Source organism: Anarrhichthys ocellatus, unplaced genomic scaffold (assembly GCF_004355925.1).
Source record: "Anarrhichthys ocellatus isolate YVR2014 unplaced genomic scaffold, GSC_Weel_1.0 scaffold4, whole genome shotgun sequence".
Taxonomy (NCBI): Eukaryota; Metazoa; Chordata; class Actinopteri; order Perciformes; family Anarhichadidae; genus Anarrhichthys; species Anarrhichthys ocellatus.
The window spans coordinates 11716079-11729459 of NW_022280034.1; the positions used below are offsets into that span (position 1 = coordinate 11716079).

The 13381-nt window shown below is 44.2% G+C and overlaps 2 protein-coding genes across 2 annotated transcripts in view; one reads left to right on the forward strand and one right to left on the reverse strand.

The window, feature by feature from the left end:
* The window catches only part of tmem235b (transmembrane protein 235b), an 11718-nt gene extending 8168 nt beyond the window's left edge, over positions 1 to 3550 (forward strand). Inside the window, exon 4 of the mRNA XM_031843977.1 lies at positions 1616 to 3550. Within this exon, the coding sequence (XP_031699837.1) occupies positions 1616 to 1845 (230 nt within the window). The 3' untranslated portion in view covers positions 1846 to 3550. The remainder of the gene's footprint in view (positions 1 to 1615) is intronic.
* Positions 3380 to 13375, reverse strand: LOC116381664 (uncharacterized protein C16orf52 homolog B-like). The gene is made up of 3 exons (XM_031843978.1): positions 12786 to 13375; positions 5209 to 5421; positions 3380 to 4577 (listed from the first exon to the last, which is right to left on the reverse strand). The coding sequence occupies exons 1-3, from the start codon at positions 12889 to 12891 to the stop codon at positions 4393 to 4395; spliced, it is 504 nt and encodes a 167-aa protein (XP_031699838.1). The 5' UTR covers positions 12892 to 13375; the 3' UTR covers positions 3380 to 4392.
* Between the last annotated feature and the right edge of the window lie 6 nt (positions 13376 to 13381).

The window sequence follows — 13381 nt, forward strand, 5'->3', positions numbered from 1 at the left end:
TATATATATATATATATATATATATATATATATATATATATATATTACTATATATATATATTACTGTATATATATACTGTATATATTTAGTATCAGAATTCTCTGTTGATGCTTTGTTCTGTCTTTGTTCTAATGCTGCAACTTCTGTCCTCACCAACCATTAAAAAGCCTAATGGGTATTTGTCTTGGTTCCCTGCAGGGCCATTCCACTGCTTCCCTTGTATTTCATTTTCAGGGTAATTGCCATTCTGAGGAAGGTTTCCTCTGAAATGAGAATATCCACAAAATGCTTCCATGTTAAAAAAACCAATCCACACTTAAGAACTACATGATATGTCGTAAATATTGTGTAGCTGACCCACAAACATTAATGTTGTTGTTGCTGCTGTTTTCTGCATTGTAGTGTCTGAAAATCTGTTTTGACTAATTACAGTAACGGGACCAGTACGACAATACATGACAATATGAAATACATAGGACTGTCATTAGTTTTGCAGGTATTGATCATAAACATAATTATTGGACTAATTCTAGTTAGGGAAATCACAGAATGTTTTTTGTCAAATGCACCAAATTGTGTGGCATGTCATCCAATAGCTGTTGGGATATTTCACCCAAAATCACAAATGGCACCTCATGGTGGCACTGGAGGAGAAGTCAGGGGATCGTCAACAACATTAGGATTCATCTTCTGGGGACCACGAATGTCTGTTTAACATTTCAATACAATTCATCCAAAAGTTGTTGAGACGGTTTTGTCTGGACCAAAGTAGCAGACGGATATATCTCTCCATCTCTCTCCATCCACAGCTAAAAATAACCACAGCAACTTCCCAGAGCCCAGGCTGACATGTTGCCTGTTGGTTTGGCTAAAAACAGTCCAAACCTCAGAGGTATTCAGTGTCATTTCACAGAAGATTTTTTAAAAAGCAGAAAAATCTACCAGTACCAGTGAATCTTATTTTATTTTTGCTAAAAAAAAAAAAAAATGGTGTTGACTTTTTGTTTGAGCTGTAGCAGTAGTGCTAGTAGAGGTAATAGTCCTACATGTACAATACATGAGGCAGTTTCCGGTCTGTCTCTGATTTGTGCCTCTCTGCATAAAAATGAGACTTCAGATGCTGCCTCCTGCTCATTCTCTGAGCTCGTAGCACCTCGGGGTGCAATTGTAATAAAACAATTATTATTCCCGCCCTGGGTAGACTCTGCACTCCACTTGCATCCCCTTAAAACCAGTAGCAAGCGTTCCAAATGTAGAGGGTTTCCAATAGCAACACTATGAAACTTGTGAGGACTGTGTGTGTGTGCCTCAGTCGTCTCCGATGACTACTGTGTCAGCAGACGACATATACGTCAGTGTGTTTCCTGTCTCTCACAATATGAGATTTTGGCAAGCTAATGGCGTGATGTTATTGCTGGTTTTATTGATGAGCTCTAAGCACGCAACTCTGATTGGTGCGAATTTCCGCTTCATAATTGCTGGAGCACGATGACTTGAGTGTTTGTTCCTTAGAACATGAATATATCTAAAATGTTTTTCAATCAACAGATGGCCAAGATACTAAGTAAAGCACTAATTTAAGTGTGTATGCATGTGCAATGCATCTCCCTCCAGGTCAGCTGACCCTGAGTGGTGTGAGTCTCTACATCGTCTACTCGTACCAGGCCCTGGCTGAGATCGAGAGGGTGGTGGGGCCGGAGGGTCTGGCCTATATTGACACCTCCTTCGGCTGGTCTCTGGGTCTGGCCGGGCTCTCTTACGGCCTGGAGCTCCTCACCGGCGTATTGCTGCTGGTGGCTGCAGGAATGGCCAAGCGGCAGCATGGCCGTCCCACCATGACCTGACACATGCAACACATTCAGTACGGAGGATTGAACTGCACTGAACTGCACGTGTTGCCGCCATGTGGTTCAGCCTTAGAACAAGGTAACAAACAATAGCTGGACACGATTAAGGCTTTCACTAAATATACATGTTGAACTAAAGATGTTTTGGACTGTTCTTAAAAGAGTGTTTTATAAGTTAAATGTCTAAATTAAACTGCTTCAGAGTGGCGATCTGGTGATTTACATCAAGTGAAGTGAAGTGAAGTGGAGGGGCTGCTCTGAGTTAAATTTGACCAATTGCGCCCTCTTGTGGTTAGAATTGAAGTGGCTCCTTAAATCCACCATGTGTTCACCTGATCATGCTTATTGTCGTATAGGAATGTAATGTGCCAAACTAAACTGAGAAACTCACACTTTAAAAAACTTTCATGATATTTTAGATCTATAGATACATTTTTATTCTCACATTTCATATCGTCTATATTTCTAATGCCGATCATTTGTTGTAAGCTGTATTTGTTTGTTGCTTTTTGATTTTGAGTTTGCAGCGTTGGAACACGAGTAAAACTTAAGTGTTGTATGTATGATAACATGTTAGCTACATGTTTTTCGACTGAAAATGTGTAATAAATATTTGTTCCACATAAGTGCAGTTTAAAAATGTTACATTGCAGCAACATTGGTTCTTTGAGAACGGTTCCCATGTTCCTTCAGTACTGCGGGTATATGATCCACAACAGTGTCTGTATCATTCAGTGTTTTTACTTCTCAACCAGTTTCTAACCATTGATCTAGTCTCTAGTTTGCCATTGTTGGTTACTTAAATCTGTTTCACAGCAGAGAGAGAGAGAGAGAGAAGCTACTCATCATGTTTTAGTGCCAGTACCAGAGTCTCTCTCTCTTTGTTGCCCTGAGAACTGCAACAAAACATTTGCACACACTCCAAAAAAAGACCAAATAGATTTCAGACAGACATATTTCAGGGCTTGAAATAGCAGCACTTGTGACCGTGAGATTTGAACGTCAAAGGCAGTTTGTATTCTTTTGGCAGCAGTAGTGAGCAGAGTGGGACAACCGGATTCCTGCTGCTGTCACTCATTAGCTCGCTGAAAAACACAAACGCACGTCACCAGATACCTTTTTTTTAAATTTTTTTTTTTTTTTTAAAGATGTTCCTATGGCAACCTAAACATGCTGTGCATCCACACAAGGGAGGAAAAGTGTGTGTGTGAGAGATTCTGGTCTAAACAGCTGCTGCTTCACTGCAGGAGCATCTGCTGAAAAGATTTATTTTGGGCATCAGATTCATTTATCTAATCTAAGATTTTAAAAGCAAGAAGGCCTTTTTTTAAGCTCTAATCTTGATATATTTTACTTTATTACATGAGCTGCTGAGAGAAAATCCTTCAGCTGAAGTTTTAAAACATAGCAGCTATATGTTGACATTCCAATATACAGTCACTTTGAATTAAGAAAGAAGAAATGGCGTATTTTTCTGTCATGAACCCAACTCTGTCCACTTGAGATTGTAAATAATGACAGTACCACGGTCTTCTTCAATGGATGAGACAATCGGTGTTCCAATGAGTCATTTTTAATGAGATGAGATCTTCCATGCCTCCTTCAAGAACATCAGTGTTTCTAGAACATGCCACAGACTGGCTGTCTGCTCATTGATACAGAACTGAAGTCAGCGCCGGCGTCTCGAAAATAAAAAAAACAAACTAGTCATGGATTCAGTCATTTCTTGATACAGTGTTCAAACAACAGGAAATGCTCAAAACCGTGGAGGATTCATTCATTGTCACTAAAAGTAACAAAGCTGTAACGGACACCAGAACAGGTTTGACCTGCTCACCTCTGATCCATACTGTTGAAGGTAGAGACCGGCTCATCGTCCTGCAACACATCCACGGATACAACTTTACAATACTCACTCCCATAATGCCCATGTTAGGTTCCAGTTCTAATATCTTTATGCTAAATCATTTCATCGATACAGAATTTTAGAGTTGATCCAAACTAACTCAACAGTATCAGTCTTTTAAGGCAAAGTGATCCACCACGCATATTAACGGCGGGGGAAACACTGGGATACTTTGGGCCTTTTCATGAGATTTGCCTTTACAAAAAGACATAACTGAACAATTTAACAAATAAATAAACTGTGCCTAGAAAGTAGAAGTCCGTTGTGTATATCACATATTGTTCCATGTGGCTGTGGTCAGGAAGAGCCTCCATCATAGTCGAGGTAACTGGCCGCTATCGGGCCTGACACATCAGTCTATGTGCATCTAATCTGTCATTAGATCTTAAGATGACGGAAAATACCACAGGGCTCCCCTTGAAAGTCCGGATGTTTGAATCCAGTTTCAGAGCTCTCTGCTCAGTCTCAGATGATTTCGGCTCGCATGACAATTCATCCAAAGGGGAAAACATACACGGGTGCTGCTCGGTTTAGTTCTACTTCCAACAATACTTCCAACGCTGCCACGGAAGAGTCGATGCTAACAAAACTCGCCTCCAGTTGTGGTGTTCCTCCAAAGATACAAAAAGAGGAGGAAGTCAGCCGGGCAGGCACACCTTCCCGGCAAACAGCAGTCCGACAATGGTGAAGAATATGGACAGAACGAAGAGTACGTAGGAGGAGCCCACCACCGTGTTGTTGGGGAGCTTATATGGCTGTCCTCCAACCTCTTTGATGTAGAAGCCGATGGGGAATATGAGAGCAGCCATGCAGAACAGGACCACTGTGACAGAGAAGAAACAGAGGGGCAGAAAGGAGATTAAACAGGTACTGCACACTTACATGTGTAAATCTGATTCTTCTTATCAACCCTAAACCACTTTCTTTACCACCTTTTTAAAGCAGCTTTCAGGTATGAACATGTTATTAAAACGGCCTCCAGTGACATCCTGCTTCATATTTAGAGCCAAGTGGAGTGCAGCTCCTGCTCTGTCTTATAGAACAAACTCTGTCTCTTGCCTTTAAAAATAGAAACCATCTCATCTGGAGTCACTTTGTCAAGATGCTCATAATTACCAGACTAAAAGCTGTCCTGAAATTCCGACGTCGAGGTAAGCCCCATTTATTTCACAGGAGATTCTTAAGTAGCATATCTTACTTTCACGGGCATTTTATAAACCACCTGCAGTTCCTTTCTGACCCTGATGTGGTGCTTTTACGTGATAATAAAGCAACTTTGCAACAATTTTCATAAATCCTGTTGTATAACAGCTGGAAACTGGACAGAGCAATTATGTTTGCTAAGGTTGCTGATGCTTTAAAGGAAAATATGTCCTCAGTCTTCTGATGCAGAAGATTTGAGACCGCTTGTGTTTTGCTCTCAACTTAGAAGGACGATGACCGTGAACACCTACTCCCCGTGAAGGCGATCCACCGGGCGTATCGGGCAGCCTCGCGGCGCCACTGTGACATCACCAGCAGACCGCAGGTGACGGTGAGGGAGATGATGCCCAGGATGATGAAGAAGAGCGTGATGATCCACTCTGGGGGCAGCTCCGGGGGGATGCAGGTCCGGTCTCGGCCGTGGATGGTCTGGCACTGCCGGACCAGACCCACCGTCAGAGAGCCTGGACGGAGACAGAACAACAGGCTCCAGCAGAAGGTAACACGTGCACAGAGAGAAAGTAAAGTTTTTAGGGGCTTTGATTATTTATTTGTTCAGAGATAAAACATCAGCCGTGCTCCACAGTAGACGTCAGTCCAGATGGTATTTCAACCAGAAAGTGACTCGATACAATAATATTCTAAAGTCTACTGCACATTAAATGCATTAAATGATAAGTTACAGCGTAATGGTAGCTGGCAGTGTTTGATGAGTTTGCATGCTTCATATAACAAACTCAGCCTGAACATATATCATCATCATTTGTTCACAGTGTTGGGGAGGTTACTTGATAAATGTAATAGGTTACAGTTGCCCTGTTGAAAATTATAATAATGCAACTATTTTAAATAGTTCATCAAAATAAAGTAACTTAGTACAATTGATGACTTTTTGGTTACTTTTCTTAAATGTTAAACTGAGTAATTAAGGTGAGAGTCCTAAAAACATCAACGTAAACCATGCAGTGTAAACCTCTCAACATGCTCACCCTGATTACTGTAAAACTTGTGTTAACGGCTCATCAATAGATCTTAACAGAATAAATGTTATATTCTACAGATAAGCTTTTTATGGAAAAGTATATATTCGGATGTAATCGCCAGCATTTTGATATGTAACTCAGTTACACATGAATATTTACTCCCCAACACTGTGTGCTGACTCTGGCTATAAGACATGACGACCTCTCGGGAGTCCCTCTGATTCCCTCACAAAGCCTGGTGGCTGCTGCCATGTCAGGTAGGAGCATATTAACAGTAAACACACACACACACACACACACACACACACACACACACACGGAGGCCAACAGAGGTACTGCATCTGCTCTACTACATCCAGTCTGTCTGCATGGAAGACACAACATAAAATTTGCAAAATGAAATCCTCCCACACCTTCATTTGTTCTTTTTGCCTCCCTCCTTTCTCTTTCTTATTATCCTCAGCAAGCGAGTTAGTGCCTGCCAAGCAGACACAAAGGGAAGAGGAGCTTTAAACATCTTATGGATTGATGGATTTATTCAGGGGCGATTTAAACCCAGCGACTGTAGAATTCATATAACTGTCACGATGGCCAAAATTACAAGTAACTAATATCACAACGGGTGCAGGACAAACACGGAGAAAAACTGAAACGTCATTTAATTAAGAGAAAAGTAAGCTGCTTTTGAATAACGCCTGGTACTTAAAGCCATTAAGACCCTTCAATTTACATTTAACCGTTTAGTATTTTTAAATAAATGTGTAAAATATGTAAAACAAGTACACAAAACAGATTGTATTCATGCTCATAGTGCGACTCCCATATCCATCAGCCCTTTAAATATTTATCGTTGAAATGGCTTCAGCTCCTGATCCTGGATAAAGTGCTGGGTCCATGAAGGGAACATCAGGCCTGGACCACACCCTCCTGCCGGCTGACCTATCCCCCTTCTACACAGGATATCCTCTTCCATTTCAACACATCCTTTCATGCCGCAGGGTGGGGGACAACGTAAATAAGGGCCTTTATTTCCCTGCATACTGGACTTCATAGCAAAAAAACAAGTCCAACATAAAAGTGTTTTTGCCTCATGCCAGTGTGGAAAGTGGCTTTTGTTTTGAATGAAAATATGATTGAGAGTGATAATAAATAAACTTGAGTTAGTATGAAGGAGAGTCAGCATAAGAAAAAGTGAAAGCAGTAAATTAGTCATTGTACATTATACGTGCCACAAAAACTGTGTATGCTTATCTTGGTATGGGAACGTCAGGTATTACTGGTGTATTATACAGGAAACGGACGGATATGTTATGGAACACTGTATGGAAAGCTATCAGTCCAATTCTTCTTTAAAGGACTAGGTTTTAATTATTGATGAACTATTAGAACTATCAGACTGTTTTCAACTTCTGGAGCAAGAACTGAACTTCTGACTCACCCAGAATCTGTATTTTATTCTTGCTTTAACTAAGTTGTCTTTATAGCTGTACTTAGGCTTGCCTCAGTGGTGATTGGACTGAGTTTCTGCCTGTCTGAGGAGGTGTGATTTAGTCTCAGCTGCTGAATAGCTTTGCTAATTGCAAGGGAGGAGCCTACACTCCTGCCAGACAATCAGTAGATTGCTGTCCTTACGCACTTCTGTAGGCTGGAAGCGTCAGCTTTCAAGCATCTGGCAAAGGAAGGCTAGGGCAAACAAAGGCAACAAGGCGACTTTTTCAAGCCCGACTTCGTCAAGCTAAGACTTCTCGAACGTGTAGTTACCTCATTTTTATTGTTCAAACCATGTGTTTGCATCCGATTTCGGTCCTCTCTTCTGCTCGGTGGTTACGTAGACATTGGGCCACTCCCAGGTGCCGTGACCTCGCTAACCTCATTTATCCTACTCTCTCAGCTCATGTTGAGCAAGTGGTACCGGGGGGGCTCTGGAATTGCCAGTCGGCAGTGCCGAAAGCTGAGTTTATCTCGGGCTACGCTTCCTTGCTCTCTCTCAGCTTTCTTGCTCGAATTTCATGCGGTTACTGTCACTTATCCAGTCAAGCTCACCATTGCTGTTGTGTATCGCCCACCAGGCACTCTTGGTGAGTTCTTGGAAGATCTCGACACATTAGTCTCACACTTCCATGATGATGGCTCCGCACTCATCCTGCTCGGAGACTTTAACATCCAGACTGATAAATTAGAACCGCTTCTTTCCTTCCTCTCCTCTTTTGACCTTTACCCCGCCTCTTCTCCTCCTACCCACAAGGCCGGCAACCAGCTGGATCTTATCTTCACTAGACACTGTTCTACTGCTAACCTATCCGTCACTCCCCTCCAGCTCTCTGACCACTATTTCATGTCTTACTCCCTCTCCTCTCCCCCCGTACTTCCACCACCTACCCACATGGTTTCTACCCGTAGTCATCTCCTCTCCCCGGCTGATCTTTCATCTTCTGTTACCTCTGCTGTCCCTGACCCTGAAGCCTTCTCTCTCCTATCCCCTGATATTGCTACTGATCTTCTCCTCTCCACCCTTTCCTCTTCTTTGGACAACCTCTGTCCCTTCACCTCCAGGCCTGCACGGCGAACCCCACCTGCCCCATGGCTGTCGGACTCGGTGCGTAATGACAGACGGAGCCTAAGAGAGGCTGAGCGTAAATGGAGAAAAGGCAAACTCCCGGGGGACCTTCTTAACTTCCAAGCTCTTCTTTCCACTTTTTCCACCACTCTATCTACTGCTAAAGCTGCTTTCTTTCGCTCCAAAATCCTAACCTCTGCTTCCAATCCTAAAAAACTCTTCGAAACTTTCTCTTCACTCCTCCAACCCCCACCCCCTCCTCCTACTTCCTCCCTGACGATTTCGCCAACTTCTTTGACAAGAAGGTAAACGATATCAGATCCTCCTTCTCTCAGCCCCCCTGTCCACTCTCTCCCTGTCCACCCTCTCCCTCTACCATCTCCAGCTCTTCCCCCACAGCTCTCCCTCCCCTCTCCATGCCCCATCTTACCCTATCTTGCTCCCCTCTCCCCTAACGAGGTCCTCAACCTTGTTACATCTAACCGCCCCACCACGTGCTCCCTTGACCCGATCCCCTCCCCTCTTCTTCAGTCTATTGCGACTGAACTCCTTCCTTTTCTCACCCACCTCATGAACACATCTCTTGTTTCAGGATGCTTTCCCACGGCTTTCAAGACTGCTAGAGTCACCCCCCTTCTGAAGAAACCATCACTTGACCCCTCTGATGTCAAGAACTTCAGACCGGTGTCTCTTCTACCCTTTCTTTCCAAAACACTGGAACGTGCTGTCTTTACTCAACTATCCACCTATGTCCACCAAAACAACCTCTTGGACCCTCACCAGTCCGGGTTCAAAGTGGGAAGTGAGACAGCCCTCCTTGCGGTGACGGAGTCGTTTCACGCAGCGAGATCTAACTCTCTCTCCTCTGTCCTGATTCTCCTGGACCTGTCTGCGGCGTTTGACACTGTTAACCACCAGATCCTCCTATCCACCCTCGAGGGGATGGGCGTTTCAGGCTCTGCGCACTCCCTGTTTGCATCCTACCTGACAGGTCGATCCTACCAGGTGTCATGGAGGGGCTCTGTGTCGGAACCACGCATGCTGACTACGGGGGTTCCACAAGGCTCAGTCCTGGGCCCCCTTCTCTTCTCGCTCTACACAACATCTCTCGGTTCTGTTATTCGCTTGCATGACTTCTCCTACCATTGTTATGCCGATGACACCCAGCTGGTCTTGTCATTTCCCCCCGGGGACACTCAAGTGGAGGCACGCATCGCTGCATGCTTGGCTGACATCTCGAAGTGGATGACGACACACCACCTCAAGCTCAACCTGGACAAAACTGAGCTACTGTTCCTCCCGGGGAAGGGTTGCCCGCACCGAGACCTGTCCATCACCATTGATGATACCGTGGTGACGCCAACTCGGACTGCGAGAAACCTGGTGTGACCCTGGATGACCAACTGTCGTTCTCAGCAAACATTGCATCGGTTACACACTCCTACAGATTCCTGCTCTACAACATCAGGAGGATTCGCCCCTTCCTCACTGATGAGACGGCGCAGGTGCTAATCCAGGCTCTTGTCATCTCCCGCCTGGACTACTGCAACTCACTACTTGCCGGAGCCCCGGCGTCGGCCATCAGACCTCTGGAGCTCCAGAAAAGCTCCGTCTTTTCTGGATGGAGGTGGACAAGCTCTGTCCAGAAAGCTGCAGCTCGCCTGGTGTTCAATCGCTCCAAGTTCTCCCACACAACTTGCCTTCTCCGTTCTCTACACTGGCTACCTGTAAGAGCCCGCATCCAGTTTAAGACTCTGGTGCTAGCCTACAGGGCAGTGAAAGGAACAGCCCCTTCCTATCTCCAGGCCATGGTCAAGCCCTACACCCCGGCCCGACCACTTCGCTCTGCTACCTCGGGGCGACTGGTTGCCCCGTCGCTCAGAGTTCCCTGCGGCCGATCGTCCCGGTCGCGGCTGTTTTCTGTCCTGGCCCCACAGTGGTGGAATGAACTCCCCACTGACGTCAGGACGGCAGAGTCGCTGCCCATCTTTCGGCGCAGGCTGAAAACTCACCTCTTCAAGAAGGCCTACCCTTCCGCTTAGCACTTACTTAGCATCTATTGTATTCATACTAGCTTATTGCACTTATTGTTTTTATATTAGTTTGTGGCACTTATTGCATTCGTTTGTTTCTGCACTGTACGTTGGCTCTGGTTTATGCTCTTAGATGCTTGTTTGAGGAAAGGACATGCACTTATTACTTCTGGTGACTAGTTGTTCTCTCGAAAACCGATGTTGAATACACTTATTGTAAGTCGCTTTGGATAAAAGCGTCTGCTAAATGACTGTAATGTAATGTATTAAGAAGTTATCAGCGTGCATGTTCACGGTGAGCTTGAGCCTGCTATATTATCATTATTATATTATTATTATTATTATTATTATAGGTTTATTGTATTGTTTTTTCTTCTTCTTCCATGCGTTTAAAAATCTAGAGAGCCAACTGAACGACAGAGCTGAGAAAAAGAAAGATTTTTCAAAATACGTCATGACTGAGCCCGAGGAACCTTAATTCTCCAGGTGGGAAGAATTACTCTCCCAGGAGGCCTAATTAAAAGTCCCACATCTTTATTCCCGAACAACACTTCCTGCCTTCAGGTTAGTGCTAATTAGGCGAGAACAGAAAGCTTTTAGTACAGTAAGCACAGTACAGTCATTTCACACCATTGTTTACTATGAGGGAATGGGAGGTAAAACCTTCAGTGTATGAGCTGGTCTGAACTACAGTCCACTTTGTACCGTGACCATTTAGAGAGAGCGATTTGGTGCGGGGTTACTCATTTAATTATGCAACAAAAAACTGCTCGTTATGTACTCAACTTGCTGCAGCAGTCAGGGTTTGTTTTTACAACAAAACAAATGCTGTAATAACCACTTGGCACGCCGGCTGCGTGCTTATCTCTGCTCCACTGTGGCATTAGGATGGAGGCGGACAAGAACCTCGGGCAGCTGTGCATATACTGCGGTGGTATGGTTGTGTGTGTTGCATCAGTTTTAGTCAATGTTTAGCTTTCGGACTTTGCATCTGAATATTACTCTAATATGCAATAACCGGCGAGGCTGTGGGATTCGGTAAACGCATGTGTTCAACGCTTAATTCTAGGATTGAGTGTGCAATCAAGGAAATGTGCCTCCCTTCAAATGATGCTGACTGGCTTTTACAAGGATCATACAGGTCATAACTAAAGTAGTCATTTAATCCAGAACAACAGCTGTTGACGTAGATGTAAATCTGAGTTATCCGATCAGACACAATCATTTGTCCCTGGCGGTGCAAAGTAAATGTATTTTAACATGATTTCAAATCTCTAACATAATTGTCGATTGTGGGCAACGTAGGCACAAGGAAGTGGAATGAAAAAGACAATATCTCTGGATCTGCTGCATGAATTTTGATAGTGTTTTTTTTAAACAACACAATAACTGTACTCACATTTACGTTCAAATATCACAAAATCTTGATCGGTGAATGTACGTGACATACAGCTTTAATACCTTCAGTTCCAGTAAGACGAGAACAGATACAAATACAGAAATCCTGCATGTGAAATAACCAAAGATTTGGCAGAAAATTGTGTTTTCCGTGTTGAACTAAATGGCTGATTGAGAAAATGAGTTTTTAGGGCCTTTAAAGTCCACTACACTAAAACGACGCAGCATGTATTTACAGTACGAGTGGCTCCTGGAGAGAATCCCCTAATGTTTGTGAGCGCCACACTCCTTACTTTACGTTGAAAGATGAGTGCAGATGATCTTGCAAGAAGATTATGGGCACTTAAACATGTTAAAATACCACAGAACAGAGGGTGACACTACTGGCACTAGGTTGTTACTTTCCTACCCAAACCTTTGCTTGACCTTTGCTGAATTCAGCAAACAATTTAGATTGTTTCTGTTTCCTTTTATTTTTTGTTTCATTGCCACTCATTCTCTACATGCAACATCTCTGTCCAATCCTTTAAAAGCTGGGGTCGGGACTCTCCAAAGGGTCCCGAGATCAATCTGGGCAGCCACTAAAGGAACACATCTGTTATCTGTGATAACCTGTGAGGGCATTGATTCTATTGAATGGGTCACAAGCCAAACATGTTGACCACCACACTCCATTGACAACTGAAAACACTCTGACATGTGTACTGACTTCACATCATATTTATGTGATTTTTTTCCCCAGCTACAAATAGATGCCATTTCCCTACTTAGAGCTCCATTTTCCACCACAGCGATATGACCTGACCACATTTAACTGTGCAGGAGTGGGACAAAGTGCAACAACAACAACGACCTACCAGCTGACTCTCCAGTGCTGATCCAGTCCGGGTTAACGATGCTGGCGATGGCAAAGATGTCTGCAGCGAGGAAGAGGCATCCTGATATCACGGTGAGTTTATCCATGTCTGTGGCCCCAGGTGGAGGTCAGTGTATTTGTGTCTCTCTCTCTCTCTCTCTCTCTCTCTCTCTCTCTCTCTCTCTCTCACACCTAAAGGGAGGCGGGACATGTAGAAGTCAGTAACCTGAAGCCAGCCATCGTTGGGGAACTTGCGGTGATGGTGAAGGGGTCGGCTTGATCCACGATCTGTCTGCACATCGTGTTTGATCCAAGGCGGTGAGATAAGCAGGATGGTCCCTCACAATATCCCGTTTCATTTAGTCCGCCAACAGCCGAGCCTGACCCGACCAGCTGGCCCTTCTTCAGCCCCGGAGGAGAGCGAGTCCCTGCACGGGATCATGGATCACTTTAGCTCCGGATGCTCCACCACATCCCGGAGACATTGGCAGAAAGCGAGTTGGAGACTTTGCAGTAATCGCTGATTAAATCTGCAGCAGTGAAGAAGGATTCATGCAGGCAGTCGACTTATTTCCTGAGTCTGCGTGGAGCCCCGAG

Coding starts and splice junctions, on each gene's coding strand:
- LOC116381664 (XM_031843978.1), bottom strand. CDS start 12,891: ATGGATAAACTCACCGTGATATCAGGATGCCTCTTCCTCGCTGCAGAC. Junction 5,422..12,785: donor CAGCACTGGAGAGTCAGCTG/GTAGGTCGTTGT, acceptor GTCTCCGTCCAG/GCTCTCTGACGGTGGGTCTG. Junction 4,578..5,208: donor GTGGATCGCCTTCACGGGGA/GTAGGTGTTCAC, acceptor TCTCTGTCACAG/TGGTCCTGTTCTGCATGGCT.